Source organism: Hemicordylus capensis, chromosome 5 (assembly GCF_027244095.1).
Source record: "Hemicordylus capensis ecotype Gifberg chromosome 5, rHemCap1.1.pri, whole genome shotgun sequence".
NCBI classification, from domain to species: domain Eukaryota; kingdom Metazoa; phylum Chordata; class Lepidosauria; order Squamata; family Cordylidae; genus Hemicordylus; species Hemicordylus capensis.
The window spans coordinates 225,406,877-225,424,813 of NC_069661.1; the positions used below are offsets into that span (position 1 = coordinate 225,406,877).

General features: G+C 42.3%; 1 protein-coding gene across 3 annotated transcripts in view; it reads left to right on the plus strand.

Annotated features, from left to right (window-relative positions):
- The first annotated feature begins 2,438 nt into the window (after positions 1–2,438).
- Positions 2,439–17,937, plus strand: part of SLC41A2 (solute carrier family 41 member 2) — a 107,479-nt gene continuing 91,980 nt past the window's right edge. For all 3 annotated transcript variants that reach the window (XM_053255493.1, XM_053255491.1, XM_053255492.1), the window contains exons 1-3: positions 2,439–2,643; positions 14,630–15,358; positions 16,219–16,326. In XM_053255493.1, the coding sequence (XP_053111468.1) occupies positions 14,804–15,358; positions 16,219–16,326 (663 nt within the window). In that variant the 5' untranslated portion in view covers positions 2,439–2,643; positions 14,630–14,803. The remainder of the gene's footprint in view (positions 2,644–14,629; positions 15,359–16,218; positions 16,327–17,937) is intronic.

Here is a 17,937-nt window from a genome sequence, read left to right on the forward strand (position 1 = left end):
GTGCCGCAGCTCATTTTGAAATGTCCTGATTGTCTCTTTGTAGCGGTGGCATGATTCCACATCGAAGGCTTCTCCCCTGTTCATCTTATCAACAATCCTCAGATGTTGGGTGATCGCTTTCTGATAATTTCTGACTGCTTTCTGACTGCCCCTGGTGGCGCAGTGGTAAAACTGCTGCCCTGTAACCAGAAGGTTACAAGTTCGATCCTGACCAGGGGCTCAAGGTTGACTCAGCCTTCCATCCTTCCAAGGTCGGTAAAATGAGTACCCAGAATGTTGGGGGCAATATGCTAAATCATTGTAAACCGCTTAGAGAGCTCCGGCTATAGAGCGGTATATAAATGTAAGTGCTATTGCTATTGCTATTGCTATTGCTAATTTTTGACCCCGATCTTACAGAGGTGTATCTAGGAAGGGCAGGCAAGGCACGTGCCCTGGGCGCCACTTGAAGGGGATGCCATTTTTTAAAATTAAAAATAAAAATAAAAATGGATGCCAAAAACAAAATAGCCACCATGCAGTCTAAAATGACCTCTGTGAGACGCATGCCAGGCCTCACAGAGGCCCTTTGAGCATGTGCGGTGGCCATTTTGTTTTCAGTGGCCATTTTAAAAAAATTATTTAAAAAAATGGCCACTGCACATGCTCAAATGGTCCCTGCAAGGCCCTAGAGGCCAGCAGGGGAGGGGAAACCTTTGCAGACCATCCCCCATGGCCTTTAGGAAGCCCCCTGAAGGGGCTACAGGTAAAAGATTTTTTAAAAATAAATTTGCACTATGTACAGAGAATCAGGGCTTGTGAATACTGAGCTGAAGCTTATGAGCTAGGATTGTATTCATTTGCTTTTACTTTGCTTCTTGTGATAAGTGAGTTAAATGTGATGTCTTAATAATAGGGCTATTAATGGTGAGCCTGTCTTTGAATCAGTGTGAATCCTTAGTATTAAGGCCCACTGGGAGTTTCTTGCTCTCTTTCTCTCATTTTAACTGTCTTTCTGAAATACTAGAATATATTCCAAGCAGTGACACAGTTTACTCTGCATATCCTTTAATTATTTTCAGAGTATCTGGGAAAAGCCAAATTCTGCATTTATTTTTAAAACTTATGTAATAGTGATGCTACAATGCATAGTGTTGTATCTGGAATTAGACAGGCACTTCTGTTTAGTTTTCCAAGTACACCACCACATAGTATTTGGGTATTTCATGAGCCCCCAGCATAATGATATTTGTAGTTTTTCAGCATTTTTTGGTCAGGCTACGTCCACTGCTAAATAGTTTTTGAAATATTAAAAGATTAACGAGCTTGACTTGTATTTTTCAGCTGTTATAATGGTAAAGTTATCTGAAAGATGGGTGTCAGATGTTTGGTCTGGGGGCGCAATTTCAGTGCTTGCCCTAGGCGCTATTTTCCCTAGATACGCCTCTGCTCTCTTATATGTCCAGCTGGTCACTGCCCTAGTACGGCAGCCCACCCTCTTTTTAAGTGTCTCCCAGGCTCCCAAAGGATCATCTTCTGCCTCTAATAGCCGAGGGATCTGTCACCTCAGTTCTGATAAAAGGACACCTTTGAGATATTCATCACTTAACATTTTTGGGTGTAATCGCCACAAGGGTTTACCATGTAGAATTACCTCAGAGAGATTACAAATAAATCCCACAGCTATCCCAAGATAGGGCTGAGAGAGATTCCTGCCTGCAACCTTGGAGAAGCCACTGCCAGTCTGTGAAGACAATACAGAGCTAGATAGACCAGTGGTCTGACTCCGTATATGGCAGTTTCCTATGTTCCTATCACCTGGTCCCAGGCTCAGTTCCTAGCATTGCTAGATTGCGCTGGTGGGAAAGACTCCTCTCCCAGAATGCAAAGAGCTGCTGCCATCTGGGCTATCGCTAATGTGTGGAGGGCCAAACAGTGTATGGATCTCCCCATGATGAATCATTTCAGCAAGTTCAGCACTAGAGGAGTCCCTGTGGACGTGCTGCCGTGTTGGGGGGCCCATAGATGTGGGGTCCTGGGCAACCCCCGCTGCCCCCTGCATCAGACACCTCCTGGCTTTCAGTCGATAGACAATACTGGGCTAGACGGACCAATGCTTTGACTGGAAGGCATATGCTCGTGTGGCCTTTCCACATGACCCGGCGCAGCAGCACCGGTGTATACGAGGGGTTCCCCCCACCCATCACACTACATCAGTGTGAGATAAAACGGCTTGAACGTGTGAGCGAGGCGAGAGGCTGCCTCGAGGGGAGCCCCTTCTTCGCCAACGCGCGCCGTCTGGAAGCCCCCAGGCGCCCCCCGCCGGCGAGGACGGCAGCTCGCCTGCGTGCCTCGGTGATGACGAGCCACATCATCATCGCCACACAGCCGGGGGCTCCCCGGCCCAGCCAGCGAGCCCGCCCTCTTTGCCCCCCCCCCTCGCCCGGCCTTCCCTTGACTTCTGCCGCGCCTGCTCAGTGTGGGTGGAAGCAGCAGCATTTCTCGACTCCCGGGAGCTGTCACCGCCTCCGCGGCCGCCGGGCAGCAGCAGGTTCCTTCCTGTGCTGTGAGGAGCGGGCAGCGGCAGACGCGCGACTCGAAGAGGATGGCGAGCGGCGGCCGCTGGGGGAGGCTGGCGGTGCTTACCCCTCCGCCATTGCCCAGGTAGGAGAGGGGGCGGCCTGTGGCGAAAGGAGATGCGGGGCGGGGAGGCGCGAAAGCGGCAAGGAAGGGGGGCGAGAAGAGGGAGGGAGGGAATCCCCCCCGCGCGGGGATGCGGAAGGGGGTCCCAGCAGGAGAGTCCTCCGTGGATGCATGCCCAGGTGACGCTGCTTTGCTGGAGGAGATCTGCCTCTTGGTGCTCCCTTCCTCCCCACCGGCTGATTGCTCCTCCTCATCCTCACTGTTGGTGGCTACTTTCTCCCCCATCCCCCGTCTCGCCCAAATCTTTATGGCCAAATAAATGATAACCTTTGTTTTGTCTCAGCTCCAACCAAGGAGTATGATTGATATACCAGTAGAATAAAAGCTACACCAATTGTACATATTTTTCTTTTTTCTTCTTCCTGGCATATTGCAAATGTTTCTTTATGTTGTTGTACCATCTTGTTGTAATGTTAATGTATATTTATAATATTTAATAAAGTAATAATTTTTAAAAAAAACCTCCAACCAGGGACCATCTCTCCCCCTCTCCACATCCCTCCCACTCCCACCCCACCACCTTGCAATTCTCCTGCCAAATGCACTTGGCATGAAACCTCCCTCCTTGCTCTCAGCATGGATTGATTATATTTCTGTTTTTAACCTGCCTCCTCCCCAGGGCTTTGAGTGGATTAAAACTTTTTTTTTAAAAAAAGACTTTCATAATGTTTTAATTGGCTTTTAGATTTTTACAAAATAGATCACTAGCGTTTAAGATTGTTAGCTGTGTTGCTGTACTAAAAATGCCAGCCATGGTTTACTCTCCCTAATCTTAGGCTTAATTTGCTATTATTCAGGAAAAAAGTGTCACAACTCAGCTTCAGTTTTAGTTGGCATTCATCAGAGGGAATTGTTCTACAGTTGTGATCACAGTGTATTACTTTCCTTTGCAATTTTACTTAGAATGGGTTGCGGAAAAGAGAATCTGTTGATGTGAACAGGAACTTCGTCTCATTGGAAAAAGCGTGGTGGGGAAAGTCCCTGCACAAGTGAATTACATTGAAATGTAATAGAATTATGCTGGTGATTAGGCACAAAGTTCAACCTGTATTCTAAAAAGAGAATTTTTAATCTTTGTCACTTATACAAGTGTGCCATTCTGGAATTACTGTTTATAGAAGCATTAATAGAAGCATTTAATGCTTCCAAAAATACATGAAACTCAGAGAAAGAAGAAGCTGTTGTTGGCTGTTGCTTGCATGAAACAGCAGGTACTAAACAACTTTTACCGAATGAAAATAAACAGTACCATATGGAGAACACATTAGAAACAGAAAAAGAAACAACATGATGAATATCCCCATAATATTTGTTCTGAATTGTTATTCGGAGTGCAAGAAGTATGATAGGTTCACTTAGCTTTGAGAAGAAGGGCTCCCAATTGGTAAAACCATCACAGGTCATAATTTAGTTGGAGTTCAACTCTGCAGATAATGTTAATCCAGCTCTGTATTGTCTATTTGATTAAAAAAAGAAGTCCAAACACCACAGTCTGGTAATACCTTTATTTGGACCAATAAAATGTCACAGAGTCTTATGCAGCAAACTTTTGAGTTCTCTAGATTACTCTTCATCAGCAAAAGGGGAGGGGTGGAGAACAAGGGCATGGTATTTTTAGCCCCAAAGTCTGTAAAGTGGGATATAGGAGGAGCTATTCAGGCTCAAGCTGATTAGTTTCAATAGGTGATAGATTCTGATTACAGGATGCTTTTCAGGGCTGGAATGGGAAAGAGATGACAGTGACTGTTGCTCAATTTTTAGAAAATATAAAATCTAGTAATTACTCTGTTCTATCTTCTGTACTAATCAGACAGAGCACATGGGCCCTGAGAGCAGACATAACAGAGAAATGCTGGAGTCTATTTTAGCAAAGCTGGATGTTAATTTTAGGTGGTGCTCTAGGTACAGTGTCAATAGAAAACCAATTAGGCAGAATTACTTAGTGATTGGACAATGTTTAATCTCCTAAAAGTAAAACTTCATCTTCAAGTGGTAGAAGATCATGTTCCTCCAGTTCCAAAATCTCTCTGCTGGACAGCTGCTATAGGTAAGTCGGTGCAGCCATGGTTTGGGTTTTAAACTAAATCATCATTTGAAGTGAAGCCAGAATGCAGCTGTTATCTTCAGTGGAACAAGGATTACTTCCATGATGCAGAAGCTATTAAGTTGACCTACTAAGCTTTCTCCTCAGAAATGCAACATATAGCAAAAATACACAGGGCTTTTATGTGTGGGTTCTTTGCAGATCTTCCAATCATTGTGTGAATGACAGAAGCAGGCCAGTGGGTGCAATCCCATTCTGCCTTCTTGCATGAATTGATTGCATACACATTTGTTGTATGAATAGGGTTAACATTCTTGAGAGCATGGAAAGTGTAGATTATGAAAGGAAAATATACTGTAAGCAGGTGAAGCAGTTATCCACACTGTAGACGTGTCTCTTTCCTAGGTACTCCTAAACATTTGAGTATGTATGTATTGGTTTATTTTGTCCCAAGGCCAGCATATTTGAGTAAGTGAATCTCCTGGAAAAAACCAACATAATGGATTTGCCTGTAAGGCCTTTGTCACACTGCATGATGCAGACACCATTATGTCTCATTCCTAAGTACTTATTTGCTGATACAAGAAATTCAAAAGGCTGTTGGTCTTTGGCTAAGTAAAACACTTGTGAGATCTCTAAGCCATGAGATATCTTTAATGAAGGCAATGCGATTATAGATAATCCATTTTGGCAGTTAGTTAGAGTAAAGAACTAACAGAATTTATCACTGGTCTATAAGCCAAGAGGCATGGCAGGTGTGAAATTGTGTGAACTGTAGTGTTCTCAGGTAAATTTTGTAAAAGCAATCTTTTACAGTGCAGTGAGGCTCCCTTATCATGTATTTGTACTATCCACTCCAACTACTAAATAAGACTGAAATACTTATTTTTAAAGTGCCTTTTAACCACATACTCAAATTTCCTTGATAGGTTGGGAACAGATTTTGAGAGCAGAAAGACAGACTGTGGCATTTGCAGGACATTCCAATGAACGGGTTTTAAAAGCAGTCCTGCAAGTTCCCAGCACTTTTATTATTAGCCAAGATACCATGTTGACAGAAGGTAAAAGCTAGGCAGATAGATTCTGTGGAGAGTCCTTCAGTGCTGCAAAGAGATGCTTGTTTTTGTGCTTACCAGCCGGACACACACATAGTCTGGGATTTCAATTAATTTGATTTCATTTCTTAATATACAGTGTGGTATCCTTATCCCTGAGATTTGGGAGGACCTTAAAAAGAGGTCTCTAAAATGGGATTTTGTTTTTGTTTGGGACCCTGCACACTCTAGATTTTGATTGTGGCTTGAAACTCCCTTTTATGCTTCTGTCCCTGGCAACCCCTGCTAACTTGGCAAAGAGGCACCTTTTAACATGGTGATTCTCTTTATTTAGCAGGGGGAGAGTAACTGGCCCTATTCACCCCCAGCACAGTACCTCCACCAGTGACTGTTGCTGGTGTCTATCTTATGTTTCTTTTTAGATTGTGAGCCCTTTGGGGACAAGGATCCATCTTATTTATTTATTGTTTTTCTGTGTAAACCGCCCTGAGCCACTTTTGGAAGGGCGGTATAGAAATTGAATGAATAAATACAATAAATAAACCACTGCTGGCAGCTAGTGTTCTAGCCTCATTAATCATGGCTTGATTCATGATGATGGGTGGTTTGATTCGAGGGATTCTGTAAGATCAGCAAGACAGTACTGACAGTCATAAACACATGATGTGGAAGTGATGTGATGTGGAAGAAATGATATAATGTATTTTGAATGGGGGTGTGAGAGTAAGCTGCTTGGAACGGTGCAGCCTTCCAGCTGTTCTCTTGAACCTTGTCCAACATGGCTTATACAAGGCCTGCTCAACTTTGGCTCCCCAACTGTTTTGGACTACAACTCCCATAATCCCCAGCCACAGTGGCCAATAGCCAAGGATTATATAGGCGGGGGCATAGCTAGGGGAGTGAGGGCTCATGTTCACACCTTCCCTGGCGGCCCCTCAGAGTGAGGGAGATTATGAAGAAGATATAGAGGCGTGGAGCTGGGGGGCCATCCCCAAGTTATTTGAACCACAGCTACACCCCTGGTTGTAGGGCAGGAGAGCTGAAGTTGAGCAGGCCTGCCTTATACTGTCTGGCAGGCGGGTTGTTGTAGAAGACCTGGTAGATATTATAAATGCTTCTCTGAGGGAGGGCAGGATGCATCCTTGCCTTAAGGAGGCAATTATTAGACCTCTTCTAAAGAAGCCTGCGTTAAATCCCTCAACATTAAGCAACTACAGGCCGGTCTCCAACCTTCCTTGGTTGGACAAGATGAATGAGAGAGTGATGACCTCTCAGCTTCAGGCAATCTTGGAGGAAACTGATTTCAGGCTGGTTTTCGGGCAGGCTATAGGATGGAGACTGCCTTGGTTGTCCTGACGGATGATCTCCAATTGGGAATTGACAGAGGTAGTGTGACTCTGTTAGTCCTTTTGGATCTCTTGGCGGCTTTTGATACTATCGACCATAGTATCCTTCTGGAGTGTCTGAGGGGTTTGAAGGGTGGGAGGTGCTGCTTTGCAGTGGTTCTGCTCCTACCTCTTGGGCAGGTTTGTTTGTTTGTTTGTTTATTTATTTATTTGATTTTATTTTATTTGTATACCACCCTTCCAAAATGGCTCAGGGCGGTTTACAATTAAAACACACCACTAAAACAGTAAAGAGCTAAAACAAATTAAAAAACAATATAACAATTAACAATTTAAAAACATTTTAAAACAACAATTAAACAATTACAGTGATTAAAACCCCCGAAATTGGGTTTTAATTTTAAAATAAACTAGAAATTAAAACCCCCATAATTTAGGAAGCTGTGAAAGCTTTGGTGAAAAGAAGGGTTTTCAGGTGTTTTTTAAAAATTGCCAAAGATGGAGAGGATCGTATCTCAGCAGGGAGCACATTCCACAATCTCGGGGCAGTGACCAAGAAGGCCCATCTCTGTGTAGCCACCAAATGAATTGGCGGTAACTGGAGTTGGACCTCCTCAGATGACCTCAATGGGTGGTGGGGCTCATAACGAAGACGACGCTCTCTTAGGTACCCAGAGCCTAAGCCGTTTAGGGCTTTTTAAGTTATAACTAGCACTTTGTATTTTGTCCAGGAACCTATTGGCAGCCAGTGTAACTCCATCAGTAAAGGAGTAACATGGTCTCTCCGAGATGACCCAGAGACCAACCTGGCTGCCGCGTTCTGAACCAACTGAAGTTTCCGGACTACAAAAGTCAAGTCTGGAAGTTATCAGCAGATGTACCACAGTTTTGAAGTCATTGATCTTGAGAAACGGACGCAGCTGGCGTATCAGCCGGAGCTGATAGAAAGCACCCCTGGCCACCGCCTCAACCTGAGAAACCAGGGAGAGGTGTGAATCCAGAAGTACTCCCAGACTGCGTACCTGTTCCTTTTGGGGAAGTGTGACCCCATTCAGAACAGGGAGATCAAAATTGTCTCTAGAGTTCTGACCCCGCACAATAAGTACTTCCATCTTATCTGGATTCAGCTTCAGTTTATTCTCCCTCATCCAGCCCATTACTGCTTCCAGACAGGCATTTAGGGAGGATATGCCAGCTCCTGAAGAAGTTGACATGGAGGAGTAGATCTGGGTGTCATCCAGTGTATTGGTAACACCCAGCTCCAAATCCCCTGATGATCTCTCCCAGCGGTTTCATGTATATATTAAAAAGCATTGGAGAAAGTATGGAGCCTTGAGGGACACCATACTTAAGCTCAGATTTTGAAGAGCAACAGTCTCCAATCGACACCATCTGGAATCTGTCTGAGAGGTAGGAGCGGAACCACTGTAAAACAGTGCCTCCCACCCCCAACACCCTCAGATGTTCCAGAAGGATACTATGGCCGATAGTATTGAAAGCCGCCAAGAGATCCAAAAGGACCAACAGAGTCACACTTCCTCTGTCCATTCCCAATTGGAGATCATCCATCAAGCCGACCAAGGCAGTCTCCACCCCATAGCCCACCCGAAAACCAGTTTGAAATGGGTCTAGATAATCAGTTTCCTCCAAGACTGCCTGGAGCTGAGAGGCCACCACCCTCTCAGTTACCTTACCCAGCCATGGGAGGTTGGGAACAGGCCTATAATTGCTCAACTCCGAGGGATCTAATGCAGGCTTCTTTAGAAGAGGTCTAATAATTGCCTCCTTAAGACAAGGAGGCATCCTGCCCTCCCTCAGAGAAGCATTTATGATATCCAACAGGTTGTTTAGAACAACCTCCCTGCTAGATCGAACAAGCCATGTTGGACAAGGATCAAGAGAACAAGTGGTAGGCTTCACCGATCCAAGCAGCTTGTCCACATCCTCAGGAGTCACAAACTGAAACCGATCCAGTCGAATCACATAAGAGGAGTCGTTGGGCACCTCCAGCTCAGACCTCAAATTAATTGATGTCTGAGGTTCCAGATGGTGTCCCTTGGAGACTCTTTTTCTTCAAAATCTGAAATTTCATATGATGTCCCTCAGGGATCCATATTGTCTCTGATGTTGTTTAACATCTACATGAAACTGCTGGAAGAGATCTTCAGGGGATTTGGTGCAGGGTGTTATCAATATGCTGATGACACCCAAATCTATTTGTCCATGTCAACATCATCAGGAGAAGGCATAACCACCCTAAAAGCCTGCCTGAAGGTGGTGATGGGCTGGATGGGGGATAACAAACGAAGGCTGAATCCAGATAAGATGGAGGTACATATTGTGCGAGGTCGGAACTCAGGAGACGATTTTGATCTCCCTGTTCTGAATGGGGTCACACTTCCCCAGAAGGAACAGGTATGCAGTCTGTGTGTGCTTCTGGATTCCAATCTCTCTCTGGTGCCCCATGTTGAGGCAGTGGCCAGAAGTGCCTTCTATCAACAGTGTCCATTTTTTTGAGATAAATGACCTCAAAACAGTGGTACATCTGCTGGTCACCTCCAGACATTATTACTGCAATGCGCTCTATGTGGGGCTGCCTTTGTACTTAGTCTGGAAACTGCAGTTGGTCCAGAATACAGCAGCCAGGTTGCTCTCTGGGTCATCTCAGCGAGATCATATTCCCCCTGTATTGAAAGAACTGCACTGGCTACTGACAAGTTTCTAGGCAAAATACAAGTTGCTGGTTATAGCCTATAAAGCCCTAAATGGCTTAGGCCCTGGGTATTTAAGAGAACGTCTTCTTTGCCATGATTCCCACCGCCCATTAAGATCATCTGGAGAGGTCTGTCTACAAATACCATCAGCTCGTCTGTTGGCTACTTAGGGTCAGGCCTTCTCCATTGCTGCCCTTAGGAGACTTTGGAATGCACTCTCTGTTGAAACAAGAGCCTCCTCATCTCTGACAGCTTTTAAAAAGTCAATTAAGACACATCTGTTCACCCAGGCGTTTAATTGGATTTACTGTTTTAATATTGTTAACTTTGTTTTAAGTTTTAAATTGTTTTAATGTTTACATTTTGTTTCAATTGTGTTTTTATTGTAAACCGCCCAGAAACGTAAGTTTTGGGTGCCATAGACATTTGGTAAATAAATAAATAATAAGTGTTGGTAGATGTTTCCCAAGAAATATGGGATATGTATTAGAAATACATGATATTTGAGCAGCATTTTTTGGTTATTAAATATGCAATGCTTTGCTGTGTTTTTAACTATAGCACTAGAATTGTACAGCAAGTCTCTTCCAGTCTTATTTTATGAATGCTCACTCAGATACATGCCCCATTGATTTTAATGGGACTTACTCCCAGGTAAGCTCGAATTATGAATATGAATACGACATACCGCTTTTCAACAAAAGTTCCCAAAGCAGTTTACATAGATATAAATAAATATATAAATAAATAATAAAATGGCCCCCTGTCCCCAAAGGGCTGACAATCTAAAAAAAGAAATATAAGACTGACACCAACAACACCCACTGGAGGGATGCTGTGCTGGGGATGGATAGGGCCAGTTGCTGTCCCCCTGCTAAATAAAGAGAATCACTACTTTTAAAAGGTGCCCCTTTCCTTAGTTAGGAGGGGAAATTAAAATTTACTCAGTTAAAAATTGATATTGATCATTTATTCACTACAAGTATATACAGTGGTCCCTCTACTTACGAAATTAATCTGTTCCGAATGCACATTTGTAAGTCGAAAAATTCGTAAGTCGAAAAGCGGTTTCCCATAGGAATGCATTGGGAACAGATTAATGCGTTCCGGAGCCTAGAAAAAAGACCCAGACCCCCAGTAAGGCTTGCAAACTGCACAGGGACATTTCTTTTCAAGAATAAACAGGCAGTAAACAGGCAGGCAAGTCAAGGAAACCGCATGTAAAATTTGTAAGTCGAGGAAACCCCATCTAAAAATTTGTAAGTCGAGGAAACCCCATCTAAAAATTTGTAAGTCGAAAAAACCGCATCTAAAACCGGATCTAAAACTGCCGTTTGTAACTCGAAAAATACTTATGTTGAGTAGTTTGTAAGTCGAGGGACCACTGTATCGGCTTTCTGACAATGCACTCAAGATGCCTTATAGCTTGAAATGTTTCAAATTAAATATAATTCAACATGATTCAAAAGGGTTGGGGACCGAAGGGTTGGGCTGCAATCCAGAGTTCAGGAAACCCTCAGCAAACTGCTCTCTGTAGACTCCCTCCAGTCTAAACTTTCCTAAGGTTTCTAGTGGAGCTTAACTTGGCAGGATAGAAGAGAGGAGGGAACAATAGAGTTGCTCTCTTGGTAGAAAGAGACACTCCAAGACCAAGTGCTCAAAGGTTATGGGTGCAGAGATTGGCTTGGGCAACCAGCCCCATCAATTGCCCTGTGATGTCAACCCTAACATCAGCTCTAGCCTTACATTAGCTCACTGGATTGGACTATACAGCTTTGATCACAAGTATGTTTGCTTTGAAGTGAAATTAGTGAGACATTTTTAGCATACATGTTTATCAGTGGACTTGATAGAGAACACTTCCTAGAGATGGAACATAGGAAGCTGCCACATGCTGAGTCAGACCATAAGTCCATCTAGCTCAGTATTGTCTATACAGATTGGCAGTGGCTTCTCCAAGGCTGCAGGCGGAAATCTCTCTCAGCCCTATCTCGGAGATGCCAGGGAAGGAGCTTGGAACCTAGATGCTCTTCCCAGAGTGGCTCCATCCCCTAAGGGGGATATCTTACAGTGTTCACATATCAAGTCTCCCATTCATATGCAACCAGGGCAGACCCTGGTTGCATATGAGGGGACAGGTCATAAGGGGACAAGTCAAGACAGGATGCCTCTGAGTACCAGTTGCAGGGGAGTAATGGCCGGAGAGAGGGCACACCCTCAACTCTTGCCTGCGGCTTCCAGCAGCATCTGGTGGGCCACTGTGCGAAACAGGATGCTGGACTAGATGGGCCTTGGGCCTGATCCAGCAGGGCTGTTCTTATGTTAAGACCAGCTCTCCTCTCCTTATCAGTTGGTATATAAGTATGATAATAAATACATAAAATTTCAACCTCTTTCTACAGGACACAATTTTATGAAATTGTGTCTTTTAAGGCATCATCTTATATTCAGAGACACCTTCTATTCAGGTAAGTACATTACAAAAGATATTTTGGGTTGCTGAGTGGCAGCGATGTTCCTAGGAAATTTTGTAGAAACGGTCACTGTTATTGCTATACTAGACCTCTTTTCAATTATTTTGACACTGCTACTGAGAGAGTACAGAACACCAGCTTATTATCCCAATGTATGTTTTGGCATCATCATGACCATCATAAGCTGAACCATAGGATTCTCTTCCCAGAAACTGTCTTACTGAATTCTAGACTGATGAATCATTTTATAGAGTCAGTATGTTCCTCCACATTATTATTTGTGGCAAGAATGTCCAAAATATGTAATTAACTCATACAGTGTGGTATTCTGTGCTGCTCAGTTCATTCAGCAGGCATGTAAGAAGACTTGGGACCACTTATTTGACACTGTATATTAGCACTAATGTTCTGACGCCTTCCAAAATTATTTTATATTAAGAGCATTTTGTTTAAAAGTGAGTTTCTGGAAAGAGAATCCTATGGTTCAGCTTATGATGGTCATGATGATGCCAAAACATACATTGGGATAATAAGCTGGTGTTCTGTACTCTCTCAGTAGCAGTGTCAAAATAATTGAAAAGAGGTCTAGTATAGCAATAACAGTGACCGTTTCTACAAAATTTCCTAGGAACATCGCTGCCACTCAGCAACCCAAAATATCTTTTGTAATGTACTTACCTGAATAGAAGGTGTCTCTGAATATAAGATGATGCCTTAAAAGACAGAGGTTAAATACAAGTTATAGTTAAATACAGGTTATGCCTGTATTTACCTAAAAGAAAGATGACTCTGAATTTGACTATATTTAACAGGAAAAAAGAGCACAATAATTCTATTACTTCATCCATTCCATACTTTCTCACACATATGGCTCAAGCACACTGGCAGAAAAGGTTCGTAGTACCTTCTCCTGTGTGCCTAATGTCATAGGATTAGATGGGGAAGCAACCTATATCCAAAATTCGGAGCTCCAGGGCAGGGTTTCACATTCCACAGCAGCAGAACAACCAATTCACTAAAGATACACCTTAAACATGGGGGCAGAGTTGTGTTGCATATCTTGATATCTGAGATCATTTTTAGATTTCTGTATTGCATTTCATTGAAAATAATCCCAAGGCAGTTCACAACATGTTTTAAAACAGTACAAATCTATTAAACAATTAAAACAGTACACATATTTGATTCAAATATTAAAAACAGTACAGGTTTATTTAAAAAAATAGATTAAGGTTTAAACAAATAGAGGTGTGTGCTCATTGGTTGTGTTTACTGCAGGTGATGTGCAATGACTGGTTGAAAACTTGGTATCCTATCCTCCATTGTAACTGGCTGTAGGGAGGAGAGAGAGGATGTGGAGGGGCATTGTCTTGAGTTTTCCATTGACTTCAATAGGCATGTAAATATTTACAGTGCTTGTTTTGCTGTCTTTACCCCTGTAAAAAAGTCAGGATTTTGCCAAGAGGGAGAATGGGATATGATCTAAACGGATCCTCTTCCAGCCCCTTATGCTGTCAGAGTTATGCCAGCAAAGGATGTAAACAGTTTTAAAATCATGACGGCATAATGACATAAGAACAGTTCTGCTGGATCAGGCACAAGGCCCATCTAGTCCAGCATCCTGTTTCACACACTGGCCCACCAGATGCCTCTTGAGACCACAGGCAAGAGGTCCAGGCATGCCCTCTCTCCTGCTGTTGATCCCCTGAAACTGGTATTGAGAGACATCTTGCCTCTGAGGTTGGAGATGGCCAACAGCCATCAGACAAGTAGCCATTGATAGACGTGTCCTCCATGAATCTGTCTAAGCCCCCTTTAAAGCCATCCAAGCTGGTGGCCATCACCACATCACATAGCAAGGAATTCCATAGATTAATTATGCGCTGTGTGAAAAAGTATTTCCACTTGTCGGTCCTAAATTTCCCAACCATTTTTTAAAACACATTTTTTATATCCCGCTCTTCCTCCAAGGAGCCCAGAGCGGTGTACTACATACTTAAGTTTCTCCTCACAATAACCCTGTGAAGTAGGTTAGGCTGAGAGAGAAGTGACTGGCCCAGAGTCACCCAGCAAGTATCATGGTTGAATGGGGATTTGAACTCGGGTCTCCCCGGTCCTAGTCCGGCACTCTAACCATATAATTACACTTAGTTGAATTATAAGTTAATAATTCACAGGGGATTTAATAGCATGGTACGTACGCTGACACAGGGGATTTGTCTAGTGGCGTAACTCAAGGATAGGGTTGCATTGTTAGTGTACAACAAAATTAAAACAAAAAACATTTTAATAATTTTACAGTGTTGTTTTTCAGATCAAAGGCTTGTTGTGGAATTGCTCAAGACCAAAAGTTAGTGAAAAGAAAACTTTCTACATAACAGAGATGATCAATTATATCAAATCAAAGGTTTGTGTATAACCGATGCATCCACAAAATTTCTTCATTAGGATCTGAAGTGAACATCAGAACCGTATTTTTTGAAACAGCATGACTAATTGTAAAGGAAGATTTCTCAGCAAGAAAACAAATGATAAATCCTATCATGAAGGAAGCTTTGTAAACTGGACTATAAATCTAAATATTCAGTCTGACAAATTCTTGAGCCTACTGTTGAGTATGGTTCCAGTTGTTTATCACAAAAACCAGGAAGAGAGACATAAGAAAGTGAATGGTCTCTGGCAAGATGGATTACAGCCGTTGAGGCACAATTTCAGTGTTAGGACTGATCAACATATGGATTATCATCACTTTTCTGAACCAACTTTTCATCATGGTAGTAATGGACATAATTCATCAAGCTGTAGCCCAAAGTATGATAACTTTGCGAGTTATAATTATTCAGATGGGATGGACACATCGGAAACAGTTGCTATGCTACAGGACAACAGCATATCTGGTGGTGGTGATGAAGATAATTCTGCGGAAGTTAGCAGAAAACAGCCAAAAGAATCTAGTAGCATCATGGCATTACAGATACTGGTACCATTTCTTCTAGCAGGATTTGGAACAGTGTCTGCTGGGATGGTTCTCGATATTGTGCAGGTTAGTATTTGCCTGATATGGCATTTACTATACACATGTGGATTCTTTTTTATGTGTTTTAATGGTGACACTTGTTATGGTTTCTCTAACTTAATGGAACTACAATTCAGTTCACACTTGCTGGCAATGAGCCCCACTGACCTCAATTCAACTTCCATCTGAGTAAACATGAATAGGATTGTGCTGTAAGAGTATGTTCTGCTTTTTTATTTTTGGAAGTCATGTTTTAATTATAAGAAACATTTGATTTAACTTTGCCCTGGAAGAGGATAGCATCGAACTAACTTGGCTACTTCCCAATCCTTCCTTGCCAGGCCCCTGGAACTGCCTTTCTTTCCTTTCCCGTGGCCAAGCTAAACCCATGTAGGATCTCCATTACTCCAAGTTACCCAGTTAATCTTGTAACTTTGTTACATTGTATCAGTTATCCAACTCAAAGATATCATTAAAGTTAGTAGATGTGGTCCAGAAGCTATTCTGAGTTTCCCCTTCAGCAACTCTTCCTACTAGAAAATACTTTTTAAGCTGTTGAATGAGAAAAACAATGAAAGTTAGTTTATGCATTAAAGGCAGTTTCCCTTTTAGCAACTGCTTTCATTTTGTTGTCTCACAGCTCTGCTGCAGTGGAATATCTGATTGTCATGTGTAATTACAGGAGTATGCTTCTGTACTGCTGAAGACACTAATTTCAGATAAGATACATGATTTATAGAGAGATATTTAAATGATTTTTATTAGTTACTGAGATTCATGAATATAAACGTATCCAAGTAGAAAACTCTTTTGTCAGAAATGAACACTTTTGCCTGTTTTATAGCACCTATTTTAATGAATTTTTCTATTTCCTCTTCGTAAAATAGCACTGGGAAGTATTCAAAAATATTACTGAAGTTTTCATCTTGGTTCCTGCACTACTTGGTTTGAAGGGGAACTTGGAAATGACTTTGGCATCCCGACTGTCAACAGCTGTAAGTAGTTGTGGTTTTTAAGGCTGGGGCCTTGATTATGACAGCCTCTCTATGACATAGGATATACCTACCTGTCTTCTTCTTCTTCTTCTTCTTCTTCTTCTTATTCTTATTCTTATTCTTATTATTATTTCTTGTTTACATGGTCAGACAGGTGTTATTGACTGGTTTGTTTTATCCAGACATCGAGTCCTTCCCAAGGACCCGGGATGGCTGAATTTTATTGTCAATTGTTATAAATATCGTTGCAGAATATAGGCTTCTTCTTCTTCTTCTTCTTCTTCTTCTTCTTCTTCTTCTTCTTCTTCTTCTTCTTCTTCTTCTTATTATTATTATTATTATCATTATTATTATTATCATTATCATCATCATCACTATATTATTTATTCTATTTTTGAATTACATTTGTTTATTTAAAATATACTCCATTCTTGTCCTGGGTGGCTTACCATGAACATATTAAAATTACAGTAAAAGGAAGCATAAAAGCCAACAGGCAAATGAGAGCCCAGCTAAAACAGTCCATTATAGATCTAAACATGCTGTCTCCATCTCCTTTAGTAGGCTCCTCACTTGAGGTGGCAACCCAGTCCTTAACAGTCTTTTGCTTGTGTCTGGAAAGAATGGAAGCAGATACTTTAATCGGCCCATAAGAGCTTCAGAGAGCATAGCCCAGTTTCTTTACTAACCATTCCCCATCAACCTTTGGAGGCAAGCTTCACTCCTGAGCTGGTCAGAGCTCTTTTCTGTAGTAGAGCATACTGCCCATTGCCCAGCATGTATAGCCAATCTTTCCCAATTGCATCCCTCCTCAAGCATCTCATGAAAGTTCTCATGGATATCCTTGCTCTCATGGGAAAACCTTCTGACGGGTTGAGTATGTTTTCTTTTCCCAATGTTTTCCCAATGTTTTTCCAGTTTGGTTGAAGTAAGACAGTTGCCTTCTGTCTTCATACTTTTATATGGACAGGTTTACATGTAACGTACAACCTGAGGTTCCTCCAGCCTAAGGTATGGAGGGAATCTGAAGTTGGTGCTGTAGACGATTACATATCTTAGTTTGTTGGAATCAGCCGAGTTATTTATTTATTTATTTATTTTCAAATTTGAACACTGCCCCAAACTTTCATCTCTAGGCAGTTAACAATTACATAAAACAAGTTAAAAACATATACAAAAACTTAAAACAATTTAAAAAATTTTAAAAAATAAATTACAGATTTAAACCTAAAAACTTAAAAAGCTGAAAAAGCTTGGGTGAAGTGGTGGGTTTTCAAATGCTTTAAAAATTATATCAGAGATGTGGAAGATTGTATTTCATTAGGGAGAGCATTCCATAGTCTCGGGGCAGCAACCGAGAAGGCCCGTCCCCATGTGGCCACCAGCCGAGCTGGCGGCAACTGGAGATGGACCTCTCCAGATGACCTCAGTGGGTGGTGGGGCTCATAATGAAGAAGACGTTCTCTTAAATACCCAGGACCCAAGCCATTTAGGGCTTTATAGGTTATAACCAGCACTTCTTATTTTGCCTGGAAACCTATTAGCAGCCAGTGTAGCTCTATCAGCAAAGGAGTGATTTGGTCTCTCCGAGATGATCCAGAGACGAACCTG